The 25,203-nt window shown below is 55.4% G+C and overlaps 1 protein-coding gene and 2 long non-coding RNA genes across 5 annotated transcripts in view; 1 reads left to right on the top strand and 2 right to left on the bottom strand.

Annotated features, from left to right (window-relative positions):
* Positions 1 to 1,583: 1,583 nt before the first annotated feature.
* Positions 1,584 to 6,205, bottom strand: LOC129052754 (uncharacterized). Of its 2 annotated transcripts, none has more exons than XR_008517907.2 (3): positions 5,671 to 6,201; positions 2,577 to 2,928; positions 1,584 to 1,798 (listed from the first exon to the last, which is right to left on the bottom strand). It is a non-coding gene; the product is annotated as an uncharacterized LOC129052754 (long non-coding RNA). The 2 variants fall into 2 exon arrangements; XR_010139548.1 differs by having other exon boundaries at positions 1,618 to 2,430; positions 5,671 to 6,205.
* A 583-nt stretch (positions 6,206 to 6,788) lies between these two features.
* On the bottom strand, positions 6,789 to 17,258 carry LOC129052753 (uncharacterized). The gene is made up of 3 exons (XR_008517906.2): positions 16,636 to 17,258; positions 12,055 to 12,259; positions 6,789 to 8,294 (listed from the first exon to the last, which is right to left on the bottom strand). It is a non-coding gene; the product is annotated as an uncharacterized LOC129052753 (long non-coding RNA).
* A 91-nt stretch (positions 17,259 to 17,349) lies between these two features.
* The window catches only part of CELSR1 (cadherin EGF LAG seven-pass G-type receptor 1), a 182,213-nt gene continuing 174,359 nt past the window's right edge, over positions 17,350 to 25,203 (top strand). Inside the window, exon 1 of one of the 2 annotated variants that reach the window (XM_054543811.2) lies at positions 17,350 to 21,350. In XM_054543811.2, coding sequence (XP_054399786.1) covers positions 17,810 to 21,350 — 3,541 coding nt within the window. In that variant the 5' untranslated portion in view covers positions 17,350 to 17,809. The remainder of the gene's footprint in view (positions 21,351 to 25,203) is intronic. The other variant, XM_024240160.3, reaches the window with a different exon arrangement.

Genomic DNA, 25,203 nt, shown 5'->3' with positions numbered 1-25,203 from the left:
CCATGGAATGGGGCCTGGCCCCTGCTGCTTACTCCTCAGCGCTCATGCCTGTTTCCAAGCTTCAGGGCCCTGCAGCAGTCCCCCTTCCTGGTGACTTCATAGGTTCCTCCGAGGGCAGCCAGTGAGATGCTGCGACTCAGTGCAGCTGGAATGCATAGCAGAAAGAGTGAGGGGGTGCCTGTGTGTGTGCTGGGGTGCACTGGGGTGTATTGAGGGTGTTGGTGGCGGGAAGAGCCCTAGAATTGTTCAAGCTGGTCATCTGGATTGGACGTTACCTAGAAAACTCCCAGATTTCCTCTCCGTTTTAGGCACCACAGATACAACCTAATGGGCTGCTTTGCAGATGGCCAAAATGAACAGAAACGTCTGAGTGCAACAGAAAGCAATCCCACACCCCCTCAGAGACAGGCCTAAGCTCTGCTTATCCTGAAGGCTCTCTAGCCCTCACACCCTCCTCCTCTCCTCTCAGGCACATTCAGACCCACGCTGTCCACACTCACTCGTCCCCAGCCCAGCCTTGCTACCTGTGTCCCTGCTTGGGGGGGTCTGTCTCCCTAGGAGATGCTGCCCTCCTGAAGGCAGCCCTGGCCTCGACCTCATTCATCCAGGAGTATTTATTTATTTATTTATTTATTTAATTTTTTGAGACGGACTCTCGCTCTGTCGCCCAGGCTGGAGTGCAGTGGCGTGATCTCTGCTCACTGCAAGCTCCGCCTCCCTCGTTCATGCCATTCTCCTGCCTCAGCCTCCCAAGTAGCTGGGACTACAGGTGCCTGTCATCACGCCCGGCTAATTTTTTGTATTTTTGGTAGAGACGGGGTTTCACCGTGTAAGCCAGGATGGTCTAAATCTCCTGACCTTGTGATCCACCCGCCTTGCCTTCCCAAAGTGCTGGGATTACAGGTGTGAGCCCCTGCACCTGGCCCAGGAGTATTTATAGATCTTCCCTCTGTATTTGACCCTCTGCTCAGTGCCACACAGTGGAAAGAGCTGGTCTTTGCCCTCTGGGGTAAGCATTAGGGAGACAGTAATACAGGACAGTGACAGCTGTAATGCACGATGCAGTGGTTGCGGGAACAGACGAGGAGCACCCTAGCCGGCCCAGAGGACAGGGAAGGTGTCAGAGGAGGCAGCATTTCAGCTGCAGCTAGAACACCAAGTCATACGTTGTCAAATGTACAAACTGGGGAAGGGGCCAGTGGGGGATGGGAGATGGGGCTGACTGGTGGGCAGGGAAGACCCAGAAAGGTCCAGAAATGAGGAGCTGCCCATGACCCTTCAATAGGGGAACAACCCTCTCAGATGTGTATTTGGGAAGATAGATTACTGGGTTCTCTGAGACTGAACCCCACATTTCTGGAACCTTTATGGCTTCATAAGAGGGAACTAAAGTATTGTTCTGAAGCTGTTCTTCATGATACCCAGGGTGAGGAGGTAGACCTTCCTGGCTTAGATTAGTGAGAATCACCCCCATTTGCAAAGTGCAGTAGAGTTCATGCAAAGGACTTGCACAAGAACCCTTGGCTGGTAAGTAGAGTGCACCAGCTACCTATTGCTGCGTAACAAACACCCCACAACCTCGTGCCTTGAAACAACACTTCGTTATTATTTCTCAGGGTTCTGTGGGTTGGCTGGGCTCAGCTGGGTGGTTCTTCTGCTTGTGGTCTCTCATGCAATTGCCGTCAGATGGTGGCAGAATGTCCAAGATGACTTATCACTCACGTCTCTGCACCCTCAATGTCCTCTGGGTAGCCCCTCTCCATCAGGCTGGTCCGACTTCTTAGGTGGCAGCAGTCTCCTGAGAATGCAAAGGCCAAATCTGCTGGGTCTTGTTAAGTCTCAGGCCTGGAACTGGCACAGTGGCACTTCACTGCATTCTGTTGGTTAATGTGAGGGTTACGGCCAATCCAGATTCCGTGTGGGAGGGGACTAAACAAGGGTGGAAACACCAGGAGGCATGGTTCCCTCGGCCATCTTTGGAGATTGGCTGCCACACAGTGAACCTTGCCTTCAGGCTCTGTCTATGCGTCTTAACCACTATGACTCTTCTCCTCTGGAGAGGCCATAGCCACAGCTGCGGGTCTCTGTTTGCGTTACAGTGAGACCCTGCTTCTCTGATTAACTGCTCCTGCAGTCACATTTTTAGTATGTGATGCTCAGAGATAGTCCGTGGGATGTCTGTATCAGTTATCTATTGCTGTGTAACAAAACTCCCCCAAATGTAATAGCTTCAAACACAACCATTTATTCTTTCTCATGAGCCTCCAGGCCCACTGAGTGGCTCTGCTGATCAGAGATGGGCTCACTTCTGAGGTCACTAAGGGTTGGCGACATGGCTCTGCTGTCTTAGCTGGGCTCACATTTCTGGGACCTCAGCTGGGACAGCTGCTCTCGGCTCCATGTGGTCTCTCATCCTCTAGCACAGGGCTCCTGAAGGGCAGAAGAGCACTTAAGGCCTAGGCTTGGAACTGACATCCCTTCCGCCTCACTGTATGGTCAGAACAAATCATAGGGCCCTCTGCCAGATTGCAGGGGTGGGGAAATAGCTCCCACCTTCCCATGAGCTGAAATGTCACCTTGCAGAAGGCGTGAAGGCAGGAAGGAGTGGAGCCGTGTGTCATCAGCTGCCGTTGTGCCTGTGTGCATTTGAGAGGGGCCCTTCCCGGCAGCAGCTGGCCCACGCCAGGTAGCTGGGCTGGGTGAGCCAGGCTGGTCTGGGTTTTGGGTCCTGTGCAGCCCTCGGTGAACACCTTTGTGTGTACTCTCATGACCCTGTCTGATGCTGATGACTTGACCATGCCACTGCTTCACACAGACCAGGCCAGCTTGGGAACAGGGAATTAGAAACAAGATTCTCGTTCACCAGAAGCTGTTCATTTGAACTGGGGAGAGAGCTGAGCCCAGGAGCTCTGGCCGATGACAGGGTGCCTGGAGAAGCAGGGAAAGCAGCTCAGAGAGAGGAAGAAGAAGAAAGGCGGCGGCTAAGGGAGGCCATTTTGAGGGAGAGAGGGAGAAGTCTCCCCACGGCCCCACGGGAAGACTGCCCTGGATCCGGGGGGCTTCCAGCTGCTGGGCCCACCCTCGCCTGTCCTGGCCATGTAGCATTTCCTCAGCTCTGCCCATCTAGTGGCATTATTGCTTTAAAAATGAGATGCTTCCTGGGCCATCAGCTCTGCAGAGAGCCACTAAGCTCCTTTTGGTTCCGTGTCAGAATTCTGCTCCCCAGACGGAGATGGCCTCATGGACTGCTCTAGCACCAGCCTGTGCAATGTCCGTGTGGCCAGAGAGTGGAGGCTGGGGGCTTGGCATTCCTGGGACCCAGAAGCGGCTGGGAGACTGTCAGGGCCTGCAGCGGCATGGGAGCAGGTGGTAGCAGATGGAGGGTCCAAGTTCTAGGGCAAGCTGAGGCCAGGAGACCTGTCCCCAGCCCCCCACCTGCCAATGCCAGCGGGAGCCAGGACAGCGGGACATGGATTCTCCAGGGGACAGCAGGCTGGAGGATGAGTAGGCAGAGACTCAGGCTGGAGGCCCTGAGAACCCCTGTCACCAGGCAGCCACATAAGCCACATCGTCCCCTCAAGCACCGAGAAACTGGAGAGGCGGCAGTGGAGGAGAGGAGGGATCTGGGGTCTGATGTCACTGGGCTGGCCTCGGTTTTTTGTTTTTTCTTTCTTTTTTTTTTTTTTTTTTTTAGATGGAGTCTCACTCAGAATGCCCAGGCTGGAGTGCAATGGCGTGATCTTGGCTCACTGCAACCTCCTCCTCCCGGTTTCAAGTGATTCTCCAGCCTCAGCCTCCTGTGTAGCTGGGATTACAGGTGCATGCCACCATGCCTGGCTAATTTTTGTGTTTTTAGTAGGGACGGGGTTTCACCGTGTTGGTCAGGCTGGTCTCAAACTCCTGACCTCATGATCTGCCCACCTCGGCCTCCCAAAGTGCTGGGATTACAGGCATGAGCCACTGTGCCCGGCTGAGCTGGCCTCGTTTTATGCCCACTGCCCAGCAGAAGGGGCTCAGGGGTACACTCAGAGGGTTACAGGCAAAGCAGAGAAACTACACCTTCTCTGGGCACGTGGGGCATAGAGGGAGGTAGAGTTTTTTTGGACCCTGGACGTGTGGGGTCCATCCCCCTCTTATTTCCTGGAGGAGCCCCAATTTGTTACCACATCCACACCCCATGCAAAAGTAGAGGGGAGATTCCAATTTACACTAAAGCCAAAGCTCTGTCCTGTTGGGCCACGGCCAGGGCATTCACCAAACCCCCCCTCCACGGCCCAGCTCCTGACACCGGGGATGTCTGGCCTCTCTCTGGGGAGATCCCACGTTCCCTGCAGTCTACCTCCCATCCAGAAGCTTCTGGAATCCCTCCCTTTTGCCCCAGGTCCGCCTTCCCCTCCACAAGCCTCACCTCCAGTCCTCTCCTTGGAGATGCCGTCCCCACCTCCAGGAGCCCACCCAGACGGACCCAGTGAGAAAGGCTGCCTGGCTCTGGGCCTGTCCCGTGAGCCAGAACCTGCCACATGGACTGGCCCCGACTGCCCTGCTCCACGGTGAAGGCAGGTAGGACAGGATAGGCGTCCCCACCCCTCTCCTCTGGCCTTCACCTCACTGGCAGAGAAGAGCCCCTCGCAGGAGGGAACAGGGTGGGAGATGGGGAGGAAGCCCGGCCTGAAGGAGTGGGTGCTGGTGCCTGTCCCACTGCTCTAATTCCTGCTGCTGTGTCCACGCTGATCACAAAAGGACACGATCATATTCACCTGACTGGGGTGCGGGAGCGGGGGCCTCTCGGAGCCCCTTCTCCACATGGGTTGGGGGGCCTCACCCGGCAGTATTGCCACAGTAAAGGGGCCGGGTGTCCACATTTACAGAGGCAGAAACAAAGAGATTCAACTCCCCTCATCACTGCAGGTGGGTGAGCAGGGTCATAGTCAAAGCAGTGACTCTCAAATGTTGGAATTGCTGACTATGAGAAAGACAAGAACTCTCTTATCTCTGAGACTGGCAGCCTGCGGACAGTAGCCCCCTCCTTCACCAAAGAAGCTCCTGGGTGGGACTTTGGGGTGACCCACCTCTTGGCTGTCCAGAGTCATTGTGGATGGGTTCTGGTGCCCTGTGTGTTGTCCTGGGCAGACATCCTTTCAGGATGGAAAGCCGCCTCTTCACCTGTGTCCTCCAGCAACATCTCACCATGGGCCTCTGGTTCTGTGCTCAGCTGGTCTCCTCCCCAACCCCTGCTCTTCCTCAGCCACCCATGCTCTCAGATGCACAGCTGACCTTGTCCCTCTACAGCTGAAAATCCCCAGTGCCTGCAGTACAAAGGCCAGACCCCTTAACCCACCCCTGCCTACCTCTGGACTCATCTCCCACCCCACTCTCCACCCCTGCGATTTCACCCCTCAGTAATATTAAGTTGCTTATAGTCCCAAACCTTCCCCTGACACACAGAGTCTGTTTGATTCCTCTAGGACTTTGTATATGTTTTTCCCCTTGGCTGGAATTCAACATTCTCATCTGCCTGGAGAACCTTCAAAACCCAGTTACCCTGGACAGCTTTCACAGACACCCCCCTTCACTGTCTCTCTAGAGTGACCTGTCCCTTGGTTTTGCTCCATAGTATTTGACCGAGTATGTGTGTATGTCTGTCTCCCCAGCACAGCAGACGGGACTTACCAAGGGCGGGCCACACATCTGAAAAATTAGGGGCCGAGTCCAGCACTGGGCTGGGCACAGGCAGGCCCCCAACAATGGTGCATGGCCCAGATGAAATGAAGCAGCCTTCCCCCGGTCTTGGCCCCAGGAAGCATCTCTGAAGTGTGGTGAGGATCTGGGGGTCACAGTGGATATCCCCCAAAGGCCAGCCTTGGGAATGCTCCTGGCTTCCACTCGAACAAAGCCCCCCTTCTCCTCCCAGAACACCCTGGCCGGGAGTGACACTGATGGATCACTCACCCTCCTGCCGACTGCACAGCCCCATCCTGGGCTCTGGCAGACCATGAGCACTGGCTTCCCAGCAGAACCTGGCTTGACCCCAACAAGGCAGACATTGTGACGTTCACCCATGTAGAGATGTAGAGAAGAGCCATCTCAGACCGCTGACCTCTGCAACCAGCAGATAATCAGCGTCTTGTTTAAGACTAAGTTAACTTTAAGACTAAGTTTGGGCCGGGCGTGGTGGCTCACGCCTGTAATCCCAGAACTTTGGGAGGCCGAGGCAGGCGGATCACAAGTTCAGGAGATCGAGACCATCCTGGTTAACACAGTAAAACCCTGTCTCTACTAAAAAAAAAAATCAGCCGGACATGGTGGTGGGCGCCTGTAGTTCCACCTACTCAGGAGGCTGAGGCAGGAGAATGGCATGAACCCGGGAGGTGGAGCTTGCAGTCAGCTGAGATCATGCCACTGCACTCCAGCTGGGGCGACACAGTGAGACTCCGTCTCAAAAAAAAACACAAAAACAAAAAAACTAAGTTTGCGTGGCTGGGCACAGTGGCTCATACCTGTAATCCCAGCACTTTGGGAGGCCGAGGTGGGTGGATCACCTGAGGTCAGGAGTTTGAGACCAGCCTGGCCAACATGGTGAAACCTCGTCTCTGCTAAACATACAAAAATTAGCCGGGCATGGTGGCGCATGCCTGTAATCCCAGCTACTCGGGAGGCTGAGGCAGGAGAATCGCTTGAACCTGGGAGGTGAAGGTTGCAGTGAGCTGAGATCATGTTACTGCACTCCAGCCTGGGTGAGAGAGTAAGACTCTGTCTCAAAAAAAAAAAAAAAAAAAAAAGACTCAGTTTGTAGGATTTTATTACATCAACCAGAGGAGAAGACTGAGGTCCAGAGAGGAAAACAGACTCACCCAAGCTCCCCACCAGGCCTCCTGACTCATTGCCCAGTGCTCCCTGCCTGTCCTGCCTGACCTCCTCACATGACAGGGACAGAGGCCCCAGCTCACACGTCCACTGCTGATTCCGCAGAGGCAAAAGGTTGGAAAAACCAAGCCAAGTCCATTTCTCTGGGTGTGCAAGTGAGCAAATTTTGTGGACAGAGAAGCCTGTGTGCCCTGAATCATGCAAAGGAACCAATTAACCAATTTTAGTAGAAGTTGGAACTTGCAGGAACTGAGTGCTCTGCCAATAGCTCCTCCTTGTGCCCTGCGTCCCCCTGAAGCAGGTGGCGGTATGCCACGATATCAACCTGGATTTAGAGTTTCTTAGCTTCGTGAGAACTCAGAACACACACCGCCTGCATCCCCGAGGCCAGCTGGGTGGCTCTGGCCTATTTATAGTGTCCTCATCCATCTTCTTTTCTTTTGATCAGGGCAGGACCTGATCTCGGAGGAGCTGCAAATCTCGGCATGCTTGACAAATTCCAGCAGGGCATGAATCATGGGCTCCTGCCTCGTGAGGGCCCTCCTCTGCCAACGGGGCTGGTGGAGCTCTGGGGCTTGCCTGCTGCCCAGCTTGGAGCCAGAGCCGGGCCTGATGGAGTCCTCCCTGCACATTCCAGAGGAGCTCAAGCCAGCTTTCCCCCCGGGATCTCACCTGACACTGCAAGGCAGAGTGCCCCACGAAGAGAGGGTTTCCTTCGCTTGCCTTTTTGCCCTGGCAAGACTGGCAACCAGGAGTCCATGAGCACTGGTGCCTCCTCAGAGGTGGCACCTCTTTCTGGGAAGCCACAGACAGAAGGTCTCAGACAGCTGTGCCCTTCCTGCTGCCCTCCAGCTGCCAGAAGGCCAGAGTTCCCACGTGCCCTGGAATGTGGGACCTTCTTTGAGATGTCCACTTGGGAACCTGTCCTCAGGCCCTGGGGTCAGCACACAGGTGGGCAGTTTCTTTGGGCTCAGGGTCAGGCTTCTACTGGTGGGTGAAGGCAGCCCTTTGTCTCATGTCTTGCCCCAGCGTTCCTGAGTAGCGGGCTCCCTCCCCCATCCTCTTGGCAACTGTCCCTCCCTGCTCCCTCCTGGTGACCACAGCCAAGCCAAGAGGCCTGTGCTCTGTTCCCCACACATCTACGTAGAGTGGCTGGACACCGGTGTTGAGTGCTGTGGAGGTGGCTGGAGGGAGAGGACATTCCATTGTAATGATGGCAGAAATAGCCATGATCTTTCAGCCACTGCTGAAACTGCTGGAGTCAGGCCCTTCCCAGGTATGATTTGCCCTCCCTGATGGTGCATTTGTCTCCCAGATGTGCAGATGTGGAAGCCGATGTCCTGGGGATCAGGGGAACCTGAGGGAGGAGGCAGGGGGCCAGGACTGGCTCCTAAGCTCTGCAACCCCAGTGTTGCCGTCTGTCTTTCAATCTTTAAAAAGAAGATACAATCATATAATTAGGCAATCTCAGCACTTCGGGAGGCTGAGGTGGGGCAGATCATTTGAGGTCAGGAGTTCGCGACCAGCCTGGCCAACATGGTGAAATCCCATCTCTACTAAAAATGCAAAAAAATTAGCTAGGTGTGATCTCAGCTACTCAGGAGGCTGAGGCAGGAGGATTGCTTGAACGAGGAGGTGGAGGTTGCAGTGAGCTGAGATCGCACCACTGCTCTCCAGCCTGGGCAACAGGGCAAGATTCTGTCTCAAAAAAAAAAAATAATAATAATAATAATAATTAGCATGCTGACACTGTCTCTACCTTTTCTGGGTCTCTACCATTCCTGTAGAATCATTCTTGCCCACAATCACCTGCCCGTCTCTCTTGCACCCCAGAAAAGTTATGCAAGTTGAGGAAGAGAAAAAAATAATCTGACATGTACTGTCTGTATTCTCCCATGACAATAATCTCTCTGTGGGGGGAGGGGTGTCCATGTCCACCACGGTATTGAATGAATATTGAACAAATGGCCGAATGTGCATGAAGGAGACAGTGGGTGGTTCAAGTGGGGTTGTTCTTGCTTCCCCATTACAAGCAGGACATAAGCGGGGGGCCAGGGAGGACAGGGCCAGGCTGGCAGAGTGTCATCAACTCACGGCTGCTGGGGTGGGTGGCCCTCCTGTCCAGCTACAGCATCAGGGGGTGGGTGAACGTGTTAGGAGGGGACAGAAAAGTAGGGGCCCCTGCCCCCTACCCCCTACCCCTACCCCCACTCTCACTCTGCCAATCCTACCTCAGAACAGTTTTATTTTATTTTATTTTATTTTTGGGACGGAGTCTTGCTCTGTCACCCAGGCTGGAGTGCAGTGGCTTGATCTCGGCTCACTGCAACCTCTGCCTCCCTGGTTCAAGCAATTCTCTTGCCTCAGCTTCCTGAGTAGCTGGGACTACACGTGCGGACCACCATGCCCAACTAATTTTTGTGTTTTTAGTAGAGATGGGGTTTCACCATATTGGCCAGGTTGGTTTCGAACTCCTGACCTCAGGTGATCCGCCTACCTTGGCCTCCCAAAGTGCTGGGATTATGGGCATGAGCCACCGCGCCCGGCCCTCAGGGCAACTTTAGTGCTCCTCCCTATACCCAGCAGGGGCAGAGGAAAGTCCCCAGGGAAAGTCCTCTTTGAGCCATTGGTGACAGCATGGTTAGTAGTAGTTACAATGCCAAAATATAAAAAGAATAATTTAAGAAAAGATTTTGTGTGCAATTTTGCAGAGGGAATGTCTTGCCCTTTTTTCTCCACTCAAAAGGAAGGGAGGGTATTCAAAATAGTCAAAAAGTGGGAACAGCCCAAATCTCTCCTGGCTGATGAGTAGATAAACAAACTGTAGTGTATCCATAGCGTGACCCGTTACTCAGCCTTCAAAAGGAAGGAAGCACCAATTTACACCCCAATGTGCAGGAACAGTGAAATGTGATGCTGAGAAAGCAGCCAGGCCCAAGAGGCCACATAGTGTGTGATTCCACTGACACAAACCACCCAGGACAGGCAAATCCATAGCGTCAGGAAGCCAGTTATCGGTTGCTGGGGGCTGGCAGGGGATTGATGATGACTTTCGGGCTTCTTTTTGGGGTGATCCAATGTTCTGGAATTAGATAGCGGTGATGACTGCACAACTCTGTGACTATGCTGAAAGCATTGAATTGTACACTTTAAAGTGGGTAAGTTTTAAGATATGTGAAGTGTGTCTCCTTTTTTTCTTCTTTTTAAATTTATTTTTTGGGCCGGGTGCAGTGGCTTACGCCTGTAATCCCAGCACTTTGGGAGGTCGAGGTGGGCGGATCACAAAGTCAAGAGATTGAGATCATCCTGGCCAACATGGTGAAACCCCATCTCTACTAAAAATACAAAAATTAGCTGGGCGTGGTGGCACATGCCTGTAGTCCCAGCCACTCAGGAGGCTGAGGCAGGAGAATCGCTTGAACCTGGGAGGTGGAGGTTGCAGTGAGCCAAGATTGTGCCATTGCACTCCAGCCTGGGGACAGAGTGAGAGTCCATCTCAAAAAAAAAATTTTTTTTTTAGAGACGGGGTTTCATTATGTTACCCAGGCTGGTCCTGAACTCCTGGGCTCAACTGATCCACCCACCTTGGCCTCCCAAAGTGTTGGGACTGCTGGCATGTACCGCCGTACCTGGCCCTTGCATTGCATTTTTTTTTTTTTTTTTGAGACGGAGTCTCGCTCTGTCGCCCAGGCTGGAGTGCAGTGGCACGATCTCAGCTCACTGCAAGCTCCGCCTCCCGGGTTCACGCCATTCTCCTGCCTCAGCCTTCCGAATAGCTGGGACTACAGGCGCCCGCCACCACGCCTGGCTAATTTTTTTGTATTTTTAGTAGAGACGGGGTTTCATCGTGTTAGCCAGGATGGTCTCCATCTCCCGACCTCATGATCTGCCCGCCTCAGCCTCCCAAAGTGCTGGGATTACAGGCGGGAGCCACCGCGCCAAGGTTGAAGGGAAATGTAATAGTTTAACTTGAGAACTTAAACGTAGGTCACTCAGACTTCTCTTAGAGACGGAGATGGTGCAAGAAAATGCAGGTTTTGCCAGGCGCAGTGGCTCACGCCTGTAATCCCAGCACTTTGGGAGGCTGAGGCGGGTGGATCACCTGAGGTCAGGAGTTCGAGACCAGCCTGACCAACAAGGAGAAACACCGTCTCTACTAAAAGTACAAAAAAATTAGCCAGGTGTGGTGGTGCATGCCTGTAATCCCAACTACTTGGGAGGCTAAGGCAGGAGAATCGCTTGAACCCGGGAGTTGGAGGTTACAGTGAGCCGAGATCGTGCCATTGCATTCCAGCCTGGGTGACAAGAGTGAAACATAAATAAATAAATAAATAAATAAATGAATAAGGCTAGGCACAGAGGCCTATGCCTGTAATGCCAGCACTCTGGGAGGCTGAGGAGGGAAGACAGCTTGAGGTTGGGAGTTTGAGACCAGTCTGGGCAACGTAGCAAGACCCTGTCACTACAAACATTAAAAAGAAAAAATTAGCCAAGCATAGTGGTATGTGCGTGTAGTCCCAGCTACTCAGGAGGCTGAGGCAGGAGGATCACTTGCGCCCAGGGGTTTGAGGCTGCAGTGAGCTGTGGTCATGCCACTGCCCTCCAGCTTGGGTGACAGAGTGAGACCCAGTTTCAGGGAAACAAAAAGGGAGGGAGGTATATAAAGAAGAACAGTAATCAGTAATCAGTAAACAGTAATCAGGGCCGGGCGCAGGCTCATGCCTGTAATCCCAGCACTTTGGGAGGCCGAGGCGGGCAGATCACGATGTCAGGAGATCAAGGCCATCCTGGCTAACATGGTGAAACCCCGTCTCTACCAAAAATACAAAAAAATTAGTCAGGCGTGGTGGCGGGTGCCTGTAGTCCCAGCTACTCAGGAGGCTGAGGCAGGAGAATGGTGTGAATCTGGGAGGCGGAGCTTGCAGTGAGCCGAGACTGTGCCACTGCACTCCAGCATGGGCGATAGAGCGAGACTCCATCTCAAAAAAAAAAAAAAAAGAACAACAGTAATCAAGTGAGACAATATTCCCCCATACTGGCTCCATGATAACGTTTATGTGCATCAGGTGGGGGGCCAGGAAACAAGATCGACAATGACGATGATAATAATAGTGATAGGAGCAAGGATATTCAGCAGTGTGAACTCAGCAGGTGTGGACCCTCTTCCGGGAACACATGCATCTCCCTTACCTGAGCCTGGAGTCAGCAGCGCCCCCAGTCACTGCCCCCAAACGCAGCTCCCATGCCCTCCTGGGGCTTGTGTGCTCAGCCGGGCCCTTCATTCTCGTTCCCCGGGACTAGATGGGGGTGCGGCGTGTGAGGGGAGCCCCATCTTCACGCTGTGCACTCTGAGACTCCGTTTGCTGTATGTCTTGCAGAGCTGGGCATCCTCACCCTGTAGAGAGTGAGGGGCTCAGGAGTCCCAGGAGCAGTGGGCAGTATGACCAGTGCCTGTGTGGCCGGCCACTGCTCGGGGTCAGCAGCATCCTAAGTGTGTGTGTATGCACAGGGCTCACTCTCAGCATGGTAGCCACGGAGCCCAGGGCTCAGGCTGGTCCCTGCTCTGCTCAGGGACAGTGTGGTGGGCACCTGCACAGGGAGCCAGGCAGGCGCAGAGGGGTAGAGCCCGTGCTTGGCCACTAGGGGCCAGTGCAGCCCTGAGATGGGCCCAGTGGGCACAGGCAGGTTGGGTGAGCGTGGGGCGAGGGCATGGCCACAGGACCTTGTTGTTCCTCCCCACCCAGGCTCCCCAGGGAGATGCAAGAGCAATTTTGGACACAAGACCTCAGCCCATCGCTGTGAGCCCACAGCATTTCCAGGCAGGCTGGAGATTCGTCTCTGGCTTTTGTGCATGCCAGCTAACCTTCCTGGAGCTTTCCAGAACCTTCTTGGAGCTAAAGCCTCCCTGGAGCAGGTTGTTCAGGTGCTGGCATCTCAGGGAGCACCTGAGGGCGCCGAACTCCCAGGAGGAGGCTTCACGAGGGGGCCTGGGTAGCCGTACGCGACAGCCCACAGGCAAGAAATCCCAGCATTTGTATTAGACAAGTTCTGGCAACTTCCAAGCAGGAAAACATTTTTTCTTTGTAGTCATAATGTTATCCTGGGCTTCCAGGGAAGCGCTAAGTACATAAGACCTGCTTGATTAGGATCTAAATTCCCTGTAGCCCCTTGCCTCTATTAACTCTATGTTCAGGCTTCATTTTTGCTCCGTGTTTTAACTTTCACAATTTTCCATGTGTCAAACTCCACCAACTGTAAGGCGTCAAGAGGAGGCACAGGGGTGCAATGGGCCTGTTCCCAAGAGGTTTCCCCCTGAATTCCAAAAATAGGGCAAAGTGGAGCTTGGCCTGGACTCACTCGGCTTTTGCCTATGGGTGACTTCTTGTAGCTCCTTGCTGTTTACCGACTGGCCCAGGAATTTATTGTGTAAGGAACAGATTCCAGAAGTCATGTAGCTTCTGGTTGCAGCCCCTGGTACAAAGCAAATTTTGAAGTCCTTTCTACAGCATGTACAACACTAGAAATCCATCGTGTCTGCCTTCTTTTTTTTCTAAATTCTATTTTTGTTTTAAAAAATGCTCACTTCCCGTGAAACACCTCCGGGCAAGTGCAAAATACAAACATCAATTACAATCCATTGAGCCCCTGAGAAAGGCCGCAAGCAGCAATTCTAGGCACAGAAAACTGGTCAGTGGCTCTCAGGGTGACAGGTGCAAGAATGACCCAGGGCACTGTTACTCAACTCCAAGCCCCCTCCCCACCCTGAGAGTCATGAGTGGGCCACTGACCCCCAGAGATGGTGAGCACATGGGGGCCAGGGAGGAGAGACCGTGCTCCAAGCCAACCCCAAAGGGGAAGGACATGAGCCAGGCAGTGACCTGTGGGAGCCACAGACTCGGGCAGTGGACAAGCCCACCACATAGGTCGCTGCCCTTTACAAAGCCCCACATATATCCCTTCTGCTCTCTAGGAATCAGCTCCACTTTCTGGAAACACATTGGGTGGACTGGATCAGTGTCCAAGTACAGACCCCTTGGGAAATCACCTGAAAGATGCAGCCCCTGCCTCTGCTCCAACACAGATGTGTGACCACATTCAATTCACATAATGAAGATGGAGAGGAGGCAGCCTTGAACTCATGCTAGGAAACAGCAACTGTGATAGTAGTAAATGCTATTCCTGGAAGATCCATGCCTGAGCCAGGCCCTGTGCCAACCGCTTCACGCCGATTGTCTTGTTAATCCTTCAACAACGCTAGGAGTCTAGGACTATTGTGTCCAGTTAGAACGAGGAGTTAGGACTTGGTGAAGGTCACACAACTAGTTAGTGGCAGAATTAAAGCTCAACCCCTCGAAGGTGCCAGTCATTCCAAACTCGTGATTTTTGATGCGGCTGGACCACTTGGCCGTCTCAGCACAAACTGCGGCCTCCGTCTTTTTAGTCCCACTCCCCTCCCCACTTACTTAAAATTGTGGATTCTAGGCCAGGCGCGGTGGCTCATGCCTGTAATCCCAGCACTTTGGGAGGCTAAGGTGGGTGGATCACCTGAGGTCACGAGTTCCAGACCAGCCTGGCCAACATGGCGAAACCCTGTCTCTACTAAACACACACAAATTAGTCAGGACTGGTGGTGTGTGCCTATAATCCCAGCTACTCCAGAAGCTGAGGCAGGAGAATTGCTTGAACCCAGGAGGTGGAGGTTGCATTGAGCTGAGATCGTGCCACTGTCCTCCAGCCTGGGTGAGAGAGCAAAACTCCGTCTCAAAAATAAATAAAGTAAAATAAAATAAAACTGTGGACTCTAAATAGGGTATGGTGGTTCATACCTATAATCCTAGCACTTTGAGAGGCTGAAGTGGGAGGATCTCTTGAGCCCAGAAGTTTGAGATCAACCTAGGTAACATAGCGAGACCCCATCTCTATTTAACAATAAATAAAAATAGGCCGGGCACGGTGGCTCATGCCTGTAATCCCAGCACTTTGGGAGGCCGAGGTGGGCGGATCACGAGGTCGGGAGTTCGAGACCAGCCTGACCAACATGGAGAAACCCCGTCTCTACTAAAAATACAAAATTAGCCAGGTGTGGTGGTGCATGCCTGTAATCCCAGCTACTAGGGAGGCTGAGGCAGAATTGCTTGAACCTGGAAGGCGGAGGTTGTGGTGAGCTGAGATTGTGCCATTGCACTCCAGCCTGGGCAACAACAGTGAAACTCTGTCTCAAAAAAAAAAAAAAAAGCTGCTGACTCTAGATGCAGGCATAGGGAAAAGTACACAAATCATGTGTTTGGAGTTCAAAGTGTGATCATGAAGCTGACACTCTGGTAACCCTCAGGTCCAGAAGGGGATGCCCCCTGCCCCCCCAGGAGCCCTCCTGAATGTGCCCATAGTCACCTCCTTGTTTTTCTTCATCTTTCCCCTATTTGTGCACACCTCTAAACGTTATGGTGGAGTTGGGCTTGCTGTCGGTCGGTCTAAGTGTGAATGGAATGATCTTTTGTCTTTGCTGGACATCCTGTTAGTGAGATTCATCCATCCTCCCCTGTCCCTAGGTGCTGGGCAGTCCCTGTGGTTACCTCGCAGCCTGCAGGTGTCTTATTACAGAAAAGCAGGCCCACACCTGAACCCACTGGCTGCAGCTGAGTTTTGTTTATTTAAACCCAACCCACTCTGCTTAAAGCCTTATTGCAAAACAGGCACTCCTGGGGTTCTCTGGTTTTTCCTCCTGCCTGGGTCCCCTTCAGGTCCGCCCAGTAGCCTTCCACTGGGAGGCTCCAGGCTCAGGGACCCGCCCAGCCTTCCTGCCCCAGAACTCCTGTCCTTTCATCCTTCCCCGAAAAATCCCAGTGGAAGGGTATATGAGGGGTGGGGAGGTCCCCCAATTAAGGGGGGACTTTTCTCACATTAAGGAGACGGACTTTTCTCCTTCCTCCCCTCCCTCCACACACACATTTCCCAACAGGACTCTCCAGTAGAAACCTCGAATTAAAAGGTTCCAAAGCAACTTCACCTTTTAGATCAATATAACGTCTTCAAATCCTTGCTACTGGGAAGAAAATGCTCACATTGGGCTTCAGCCCAAAGACATTATTTCAGCAGCTTTGAGCGAAGTTGGCTGAGTATGCGTGTGACACACACACAGACACATCGCTCCGGGGGAGAAACCCTTCCGGTTCTCCACAGCAGCCCACGGTCCTCGTTGAGACTGGACTCATCTGAGCTCAGCTCCGCGATTTGGCTGCAGGATCCGACCCTCCCTTGCCAAAAAGACCCGTTCTAGGGGTGACTGCGCATTACTCCCACACCCACCGCTCCGACCGGCCCCAGGAGAAGCCCTTCCAGGAGAGGAGAGGCGCCCCCCACCTACCGTCCCCGACCACTGGGAGGCCTAAGGGCTGCACTGGACTCTGGCGCCCCGAGAGCCACCGAGGGAGTGCGCGCCCTTCCCAGCCGCTGGTGGCACAGTCCCAAAGCCCCGCCCATGTGGGGGGTCGCGAAGTCCTAAGCCTCCACCCCCTCTATCGCTGTGCCCCATCCGGAGGCGGGTGTACCCGTCACGCAGACCTAAAGCTGCCCCCGGCCCCCCGTGGTTCCCCGCAGGAGGCGGGGGTGTGTGTCGCTTTTCTGAAAGCTCTAAGGTCTCTGCCCCCCGCCCCCCGCTGTCCTCTGTAGGAGGCTGGGCAGCGGCTGTGGCACAGCTCTAAATCCCTGCGGGTGCTTGCCCCAGGCGGGTTCCAGGGCCCGCAGACCACCCCCCTCTTCCTTCCCCCTAACCCGCTTCTGGAGGAGCCCGACGCTCTGGGATTCCGCGATGCGTCCGCGAACGCTCGGGTCGGGCCGCACGCGGGAGATGAGCGCGCCTCCGCCGTCCTCTCCAAATTCCTTATGTCAACCGCGGTTTTCTTCTTTCATTTAAAAGTTGCGCTTTAAACCAAGTGGGACGCAGATCCGGTAGCTGCCTATTGGGTTTCAAAGTCCAGGGAGTTTTAGTCGGGGGGAAGCATTTTAGCCTCCGTGCGTCTTGCTGTAAAATGGGTAACCCTACTTGACAGCCTCCGCAGTGCTTAGTGGGGGGGCTCCCTGGCCCCTCGGCGCCAGCCCTCCGCCCCCGGTCCTACGCGCGCGGCACTCCTGGCGGCGGTCTCCGTGGATCTGTTCTGCCCGGGTGGGGAGCCAGGCTCGGAGCCGCGGCCCCGGGCCCGAGGTGCTGAGCCACCGCCCCACGGGTAGCGGCCACCGGGGGCCCCAGCCCCACCTTTCCCGGCCCTGTTACCTCGGCCCCGCCCCCCCGGGAGGCTGGGTGGGGAGGCCTCCGGGGAGTAGGCCCCCAGTCCCCGTCCCGGCCGCGCCCTCGCGTCTCCATAGCGATCCTCTCGGCGCGCACCTCCGAGCCGGCTCCCCCCGGGGCCGAACAATACGCCGCTGGGCCGGGGGCGGGGCGGGGCCGGGCCGGGGGCGGGGAGAACGCGGGCGGAGGGGGCGCGGGCCAAGCACACCGCCCAGGCAGCAGCCGGCCGCCGGGGTCTGCGCGGCGCGGAGCCGCCCAGCCCGCTCCGGGAACTCAGCCCCCGCCCCGCGCCGGGCCCGCCCCGCTTCCCACGCCTGTCCGGCCGAGCCCGCGCCGGAGCCACCTGGAGCCGCCTGGAGCCGCCGCCGCCGCAGGTTGATGCGCGGCGCCCTCCCGGGACGCGCCGAGGAGCCATCTTGAAACCAACTTCGCAAACTTTCGCAAAGTGCTCTCGAAGTGGAAGCTGCGGGGGAGGCCGGGCGCGCGGTCCCCACGGTCCCCGCCAGGGTCCCCGGGGAGGCGGGACGCGGACCGCCCCGAGGGCCGAGCGCCGGGCGCCCGGGAGCCGCTCCTCGGCCTCGCCGGGTGGATGCGGAGGCGCGCCGGGTGCATGGATTGTGTTCGGGCGCCCGGCTCGGGCTCGGGCTCGGGCTCCGGGCCATGGCGCCGCCGCCGCCCGTACTGCCCGTGCTGCTGCTCCTGGCCGCCGCCACCGCCCTGCCGGCGATGGGGCTGCGAGCGGCCGCCTGGGAGCCGCGCGTACCCGGCGGGACCCGCGCCTTCGCCCTTGGGCCCGGCTGTACCTACGCGGTGGGCGCCGCGCGCACGCCCCGGGCGCCGCGGGAGCTGCTGGACGTGGGCCGCGATGGGCGGCTGGCAGGACGTCGGCGCATCTCGGGCGCGGGGAGCCCGCTGCCGCTGCAAGTCCTCTTGGCGGCCCGCGGTGCCCCGACGGCGCTGAGCTGCCGCCTGCGGGCGCGCGCGCACCATCCCGGCTGCGGAGCCCGTGCCTGGCTCTGTGGAACCGGTGCCCGGCTCTGCGGGGCGCTCCGCTTCCCCGTCCCCGGCGGCTGCGCGCCGGCGCAGCATTCGGCGCTCGCAGCTCCGACCGCCTTACCCGCCTGCCGCTGCCCGCCGCGCCCCGGGCCCCGCTGTCCCGGCCGCCCCATCTGCCTGCCGCCGGGCAGCTCGGTCTGCCTGCGTCTGCTGTGCGCCCTGCGGCGCGCGGCTGGCGTCGTCCGGGTGGGACTGTCGCTGGAGGCCGCCACCGCGGGGACGCCCTCCGCGTCGCCATCCCCATCGCCGACCCTGCCGCCGAACTTGCCCGAAGCCCGGGCGGGGCCGGCGCGACGGGCCCGGCGGGGCACGAGCGGCAGAGGGAGCCTGAAGTTCCCGATGCCCAACTACCAGGTGGCGTTGTTTGAGAACGAGCCGGCGGGCACCCTCATCCTCCAGCTGCACGCGCACTACACCATCGAGGGCGAGGAGGAGCGCGTGAGCTATTACATGGAGGGGCTGTTCGACGAGCGCTCCCGGGGCTACTTCCGCATCGACTCCGCCACGGGCGCCGTGAGCACGGACAGCGTACTGGACCGCGAGACCAAGGAGACGCACGTCCTCAGGGTGAAGGCCGTGGACTACAGTACGCCGCCGCGCTCGGCCACCACCTACATCACTGTCTTGGTCAAAGACACCAACGACCACAGCCCGGTCTTCGAGCAGTCGGAGTACCGCGAGCGGGTGCGGGAGAACCTGGAGGTGGGCTACGAGGTGCTGACCATCCGCGCCAGCGACCGCGACTCGCCCATCAACGCCAACTTGCGTTACCGCGTGTTGGGGGGCGCGTGGGACGTCTTCCAGCTCAACGAGAGCTCTGGCGTGGTGAGCACGCGGGCGGTGCTGGACCGGGAGGAGGCGGCCGAGTACCAGCTGCTGGTGGAGGCCAACGACCAGGGGCGCAACCCGGGCCCGCTCAGCGCCACGGCCACCGTGTACATCGAGGTGGAGGACGAGAACGACAACTACCCCCAGTTCAGCGAGCAGAACTACGTGGTCCAGGTGCCCGAGGACGTGGGGCTCAACACGGCTGTGCTGCGAGTGCAGGCCACGGACCGGGACCAGGGCCAGAACGCGGCCATTCACTACAGCATCCTCAGCGGGAACGTGGCCGGCCAGTTCTACCTGCACTCGCTGAGCGGGATCCTGGATGTGATCAACCCCCTGGATTTCGAGGATGTCCAGAAATACTCGCTGAGCATCAAGGCCCAGGATGGGGGCCGGCCCCCGCTCATCAATTCTTCCGGGGTGGTGTCTGTGCAGGTGCTGGATGTCAACGACAACGAGCCAATCTTTGTGAGCAGCCCCTTCCAGGCCACGGTGCTGGAGAATGTGCCCTTGGGCTACCCCGTGGTGCACATTCAGGCGGTGGACGCGGACTCTGGGGAGAACGCCCGGCTGCACTATCGCCTGGTGAACACGGCCTCCGCCTTTCTGGGGGGCGGCAGTGCTGGGCCTAAGAACCCTGCCCCCACCCCTGACTTCCCCTTCCAGATCCACAACAGCTCCGGTTGGATCACAGTGTGTGCCGAGCTGGACCGCGAGGAGGTGGAGCACTACAGCTTCGGGGTGGAGGCGGTGGACCACGGCTCGCCCCCCATGAGCTCCTCCACCAGCGTGTCCATCACGGTGCTGGACGTGAATGACAACGACCCGGTGTTCACGCAGCCCACCTACGAGCTTCGTCTGAATGAGGATGCGGCCGTGGGGAGCAGCGTGCTGACCCTGCAGGCCCGCGACCGTGACGCCAACAGTGTGATTACCTACCAGCTCACAGGCGGCAACACCCGGAACCGCTTTGCACTCAGCAGCCAGAGAGGAGGCGGCCTCATCACCCTGGCGCTACCTCTGGACTACAAGCAGGAGCAGCAGTACGTGCTGGCGGTGACAGCATCCGACGGTACACGGTCGCACACTGCGCATGTCCTAATCAACATCACCGACGCCAACACCCACAGGCCTGTCTTTCAGAGCTCCCATTACACTGTGAGTGTCAGTGAGGACAGGCCTGTGGGCACCTCCATTGCTACCCTCAGTGCCAACGATGAGGACACAGGAGAGAATGCCCGCATCACCTACGTGATTCAGGACCCCGTGCCGCAGTTTCGCATCGACCCCGACAGTGGCACCATGTACACCATGATGGAGCTGGACTATGAGAACCAGGTCGCCTACACGCTGACCATCATGGCCCAGGACAACGGCATCCCTCAGAAATCAGACACCACCACCCTAGAGATCCTCATCCTCGATGCCAATGACAATGCGCCCCAGTTCCTGTGGGATTTCTACCAGGGTTCCATCTTTGAGGATGCTCCACCCTCGACCAGCATCCTCCAGGTCTCTGCCATGGACCGGGACTCAGGTCCCAATGGGCGTCTGCTGTACACCTTCCAGGGTGGGGACGATGGCGATGGGGACTTCTACATCGAGCCCACATCCGGTGTGATTCGCACCCAGCGCCGGCTGGACCGGGAAAATGTGGCCGTGTACAACCTTTGGGCTCTGGCTGTGGATCGGGGCAGTCCCACTCCCCTTAGCGCCTCAGTAGAAATCCAGGTGACCATCTTGGACATTAATGACAATGCCCCCATGTTTGAGAAGGACGAACTGGAGCTGTTTGTTGAGGAGAACAACCCAGTGGGGTCGGTGGTGGCAAAGATTCGTGCTAACGACCCTGATGAAGGCCCTAATGCCCAGATCATGTATCAGATTGTGGAAGGGGACATGCGGCATTTCTTCCAGCTGGACCTGCTCAACGGGGACCTGCGTGCCATGGTGGAGCTGGACTTTGAGGTCCGGCGGGAGTATGTGCTGGTGGTGCAGGCCACATCGGCTCCGCTGGTGAGCCGAGCCACGGTGCACATCCTTCTCGTGGACCAGAATGACAACCCGCCCGTGCTGCCCGACTTCCAGATCCTCTTCAACAACTATGTCACCAACAAGTCCAACAGCTTCCCCACTGGGGTGATTGGCCGCATCCCGGCCCATGACCCCGACGTGTCAGACAGCCTCAACTACACCTTCGTGCAGGGCAATGAGCTGCGCCTGTTGCTGCTGGACCCCGCCACGGGCGAGCTGCAGCTCAGCCGTGACCTGGACAACAACCGGCCACTGGAGGCGCTCATGGAGGTGTCTGTGTCTGGTGAGTGGCTGTCGGGGCGGGAGGAGCAGCTCCTGATGGGCCTCCTGGAGAGCCTCAGGAACCCGCCAAGGGCTCCGCCTGGCATGCCGGGGCTCATTTGGGCTGGGCCCGGGCAACTCTGCAAGGATTTGTTGCCGCCAGTTGGATGCTGGGGGCGAGCGCCCCGCCTGGGCCCAGCGAGGGGGAGAGGCACCGCGCCGCTTCCGTCAGCATTTTCCTGGGAGCAGGACTGTGGTTCTCCAAGTTCAAGACTGGGGCTCAGCGCCTTCCTCAGCAGGCTAGTGGCTCCAGAGTTACAGCTATTAAAATGTGGCCTCCGGGTGATCTGGGTCACAGGATTTGCTTGGGGATGCTCTTTCGTCAGCCAGCCACAGGGCTCTCTGGGAAGATCAGAGGTCACTGCCCCTTACCTGTGCCAATTAATTCCAGGGTGGGACCGTTGGAAATTGTCAGATGGGTCCCTGAGTCATCCTATAATGCAACCGGTGTTCCCTTGGTCTGCCTTTTCTGTCTCCTGCAGATAATAGCAGTCGGGCTTAGGTGTGTAGGGCTTTGTGCAAGCTCTTTGAAAAGCATAGCCTCATTTGATCTTGGTTTCTGCCCCTGGACGCGGGCTTGTAATTTGGGTGCTGTTGAAGAGGCCTGCCCAGTTAGTGGTGGAGCCAGTGTGGGAACCTTGCTCGCCTGCTCTGGGGCTGGAGGTGAACAGAAGGGAGAGGAAGCCTCGGCCCAGCCGTCAGAAGCTTGGCCGGTCCTCCATGCCTCTGACCCTGTGTGCTGGGGCTGGTCTGTGGTGCTAGGGAGGGGGACTAATAGAAGGTGTTGGAATTGGGAGTCACAAAAGAGAGAGAAGAACTTCGCGGGACATGGGGGAACAGTAAAGGTCCCCCAGTGGCTCTTTGAGATTTGCCTGACCACCAAGGATGCTGGTGCAGGCAGGTGACCTTATTTGTAAGCCCAAACTACTGCCAAGAAGAGCTCAGATTGGCTGGCTGTTTGAGTCAGTGTTTCAGAGGAATTGTTTAAACAGTGCATTATTAGGATACAACATTGCCACAGGAGCCCTGGAATAATTAAAAAGTTAACTTTCTGATTTGTTTCGTTTCCGAGGTTGGTTGTAATTCTGTAATAGGAAGGGTTGGATAGCTAACAGCTTCCAGTTACAGTTGTTTGCTTTTAAGATGTGAAACTTACAGGTTCAGTTTTGGTATGATATAAACCTTCCACACAATTTTGGCAGTACAGTCTATTTGTTGGTGAATATTTTAGGTTTGTGAGATTGTAAACATGTGTGGAGAATATGGAATAGGCCCTTAAGGGTGAATTAACTGGGGTTATGGATATTCTTAGGAAGTCTTTCTTCTGTACCACTTTATCTTATAGATAAAGCAGAATGGGAAATTTGGTCTGTGTAAAAATGACTTGACCCAATAATAGGGTTTAGATTTAATGAGGGATGAGGTAGTGGGAACAGATCCATGCTGGGGGCAGGGATGTTTTGTGTGTCTGTGGTATCAGTAATGTGGGCCCCCCCAACTGTTAGCCAGACAGCAGGGGTTAGGATGGATTCCCTTCTAAGGAGGTTGGTTCCTGAGGGCTGTCTCACCTGGGGTGCAGCTTAGACCACAGTTGAAAATGGGCTGGGGGCTCCACACTATGTAGTCACTGTCTCAGTGATCCAGTTATTGGCTCTGCTCCTTTGCAGACACACTCGTACTCTTGTGTAAATCAGGTACTGTGTCCTCATGCATCCACACCGCCCCCCCAGACCACCACCGCCCCAACACACACCCAGATGACAGTGGTTACCTTTGACTGGGTTCCAGCAAGCGGTTTTCTTTACTCTTTTATTTGCGCTGTCATGTGTTTCCCTGGTAACTGGGAGCTGAGTGGTGTCATGCTGCTGCTCATTTTACAGATGCAGCCACTGAGGCCCTGGGGTGTTGAGTGACCTTCTCAGGACTGCACAGCCAGTGGGCAGGAGCACTTGGCATTAAACCACGATCCGCAGAAAGCAGCCCGCCCTTCACATTCCCCTCTCTTCCTTCGGAGAACATTTTTGACGAATTAGTTGCTAAACTGAATTATTCCAGGGTCAAACGGGTGCTTTAAAGCAGGCATACGACCGGGCGCAGTGGCTCATGCATGTAATCCCAGCACTGTGGGAGGCCGAGGCGGGTGGATCACCTGAGGTCAGGAGTTCGAGACCAACCTGGCCAACATGGTGAAACTCTGTCTTTGCTAAAAATACAAAAATTAGCCTGGTGTGGTGGCGAGCACCTGTAGTCCCAGCTACTCGGGAGGCTGAGGCGGGAAAATCGCTTGAATCTGGGAGGCGGAGGTTGCAGTGAGCTGAGATCCCACTGCTGCACTGCAGCCTGGGTGACAGAGTGAAACTGTCTCTAAATAAATAAATAAATAAATAAATAAATAAAAGGATGCGCAGAAATCTCAGACCATTTGGCTAGGATTTAATGCTCCAAATGTGCAAATCACTACTGACTATAAGATCTATGGTTCCAGACAGCAAAGCACCGGGTAGAAAACAGACCAAGCAAAAAGATCAGCCCTTGAATTAACCGGAGGTTTTATTAAGGAACAATGCAGGGAAGCGGTGGTTTCAAACTCATCCACTGTTTTCAATGGAGTGTTGTTGCTTCCCCAGGATTTACAGCCATGCCCTAAAGCCTTTGATGCAATATGACCGGCCTGGAGGTGCTGTATGCAACAGCCTAGCCATCGACTAGGTTTAGTAGGAGCCATTCCAGGAAGGGCTGCCAGCTTTCAGCAGAGGAGCCCAGGAGGGAGGAGTGCACCGGAGGGCGGGGCCTGGGAAGGCCCACGTGGTGGGGGCAGTTCATTTATCCTGGCGTGGGGTTGAACACTGTGACTGCGACTAGATAGTTGTTGGTGGTTTTATATGGCCCACCAAGGACAAAACATTTTTTGAAAATTTTTTGAAGTCAGAAGATAGTGAAATTCAAATAGCTGCCAGTTTTGAATGACATACAGCGATACAAGATGTTCATTTTTTGCGATGGTTTTTGAATGAGATTTTAAATTCTGTGATAGGAACTTTTTATTATGAGCTTGTATAAAGGCTGTGTTTGTGTTTTTCAGAGCAATGTGGCTGATGACCTAGCGGGCAACTCAAGCCTTGAATATGCTCTGCCTTCTTTCTGCACAGTGGTCTTCCAGAAACATTGACATTCTTTGTTTTATTTTTATTCTTAATTTAAAAAAACTATATATAATGAATTATATATAACATATACATTATAATGAATTATATATAAATTATATACACAAATTTATGCGTGTGTATGTATATATGTGTGTGTGTGTGTGTGTGTGTGTGTGTGTATGAGACAGGGTCTTGCTCTGTTGCCCCAGCTGGAGTGCAGTGGCGTGATCACGACTCACGTCAGCCTTGATCTCAGCTCATTGCACCACCACACCTGGCTGATTTTTTTTTTATTATTTGTAATAGAGACAAGGTCTCACTATGTTATTCAGTCTGGTCTCCAACCCCTGAGCTCAAGTGATCCATCTGCCTTGGCCTCCCAAAGTGCTGAAATTATAGGCATGAGCCACTGTGCCTGGCTAGGTGTATATATTTATGAGGTACATGAGATATTTTGGCACAGGCATACAATGTGTAATGATCACATCATGGAGAATGGGGTCTCCATCCCCTCAAGCATTTATCCTGTGTGTTATAAACAGTCCAATTATACTCTTTTAGTTATTTTTGAATGTACAATTAAATTATTATTGATTATAGTCTCACTGTTGGGCTAAATACTAGGTCTTATTCTTTTTTTTTTTTTTTTTTTTTTTTTTTTGAGACGAA

Source organism: Pongo abelii, chromosome 23, assembly GCF_028885655.2.
Source record: "Pongo abelii isolate AG06213 chromosome 23, NHGRI_mPonAbe1-v2.0_pri, whole genome shotgun sequence".
Classification (NCBI taxonomy): Eukaryota; Metazoa; Chordata; class Mammalia; order Primates; family Hominidae; genus Pongo; species Pongo abelii.
Note: the sequence above shows the minus strand (reverse complement) of the source record. Positions and strands in the feature narration are given on the sequence as shown.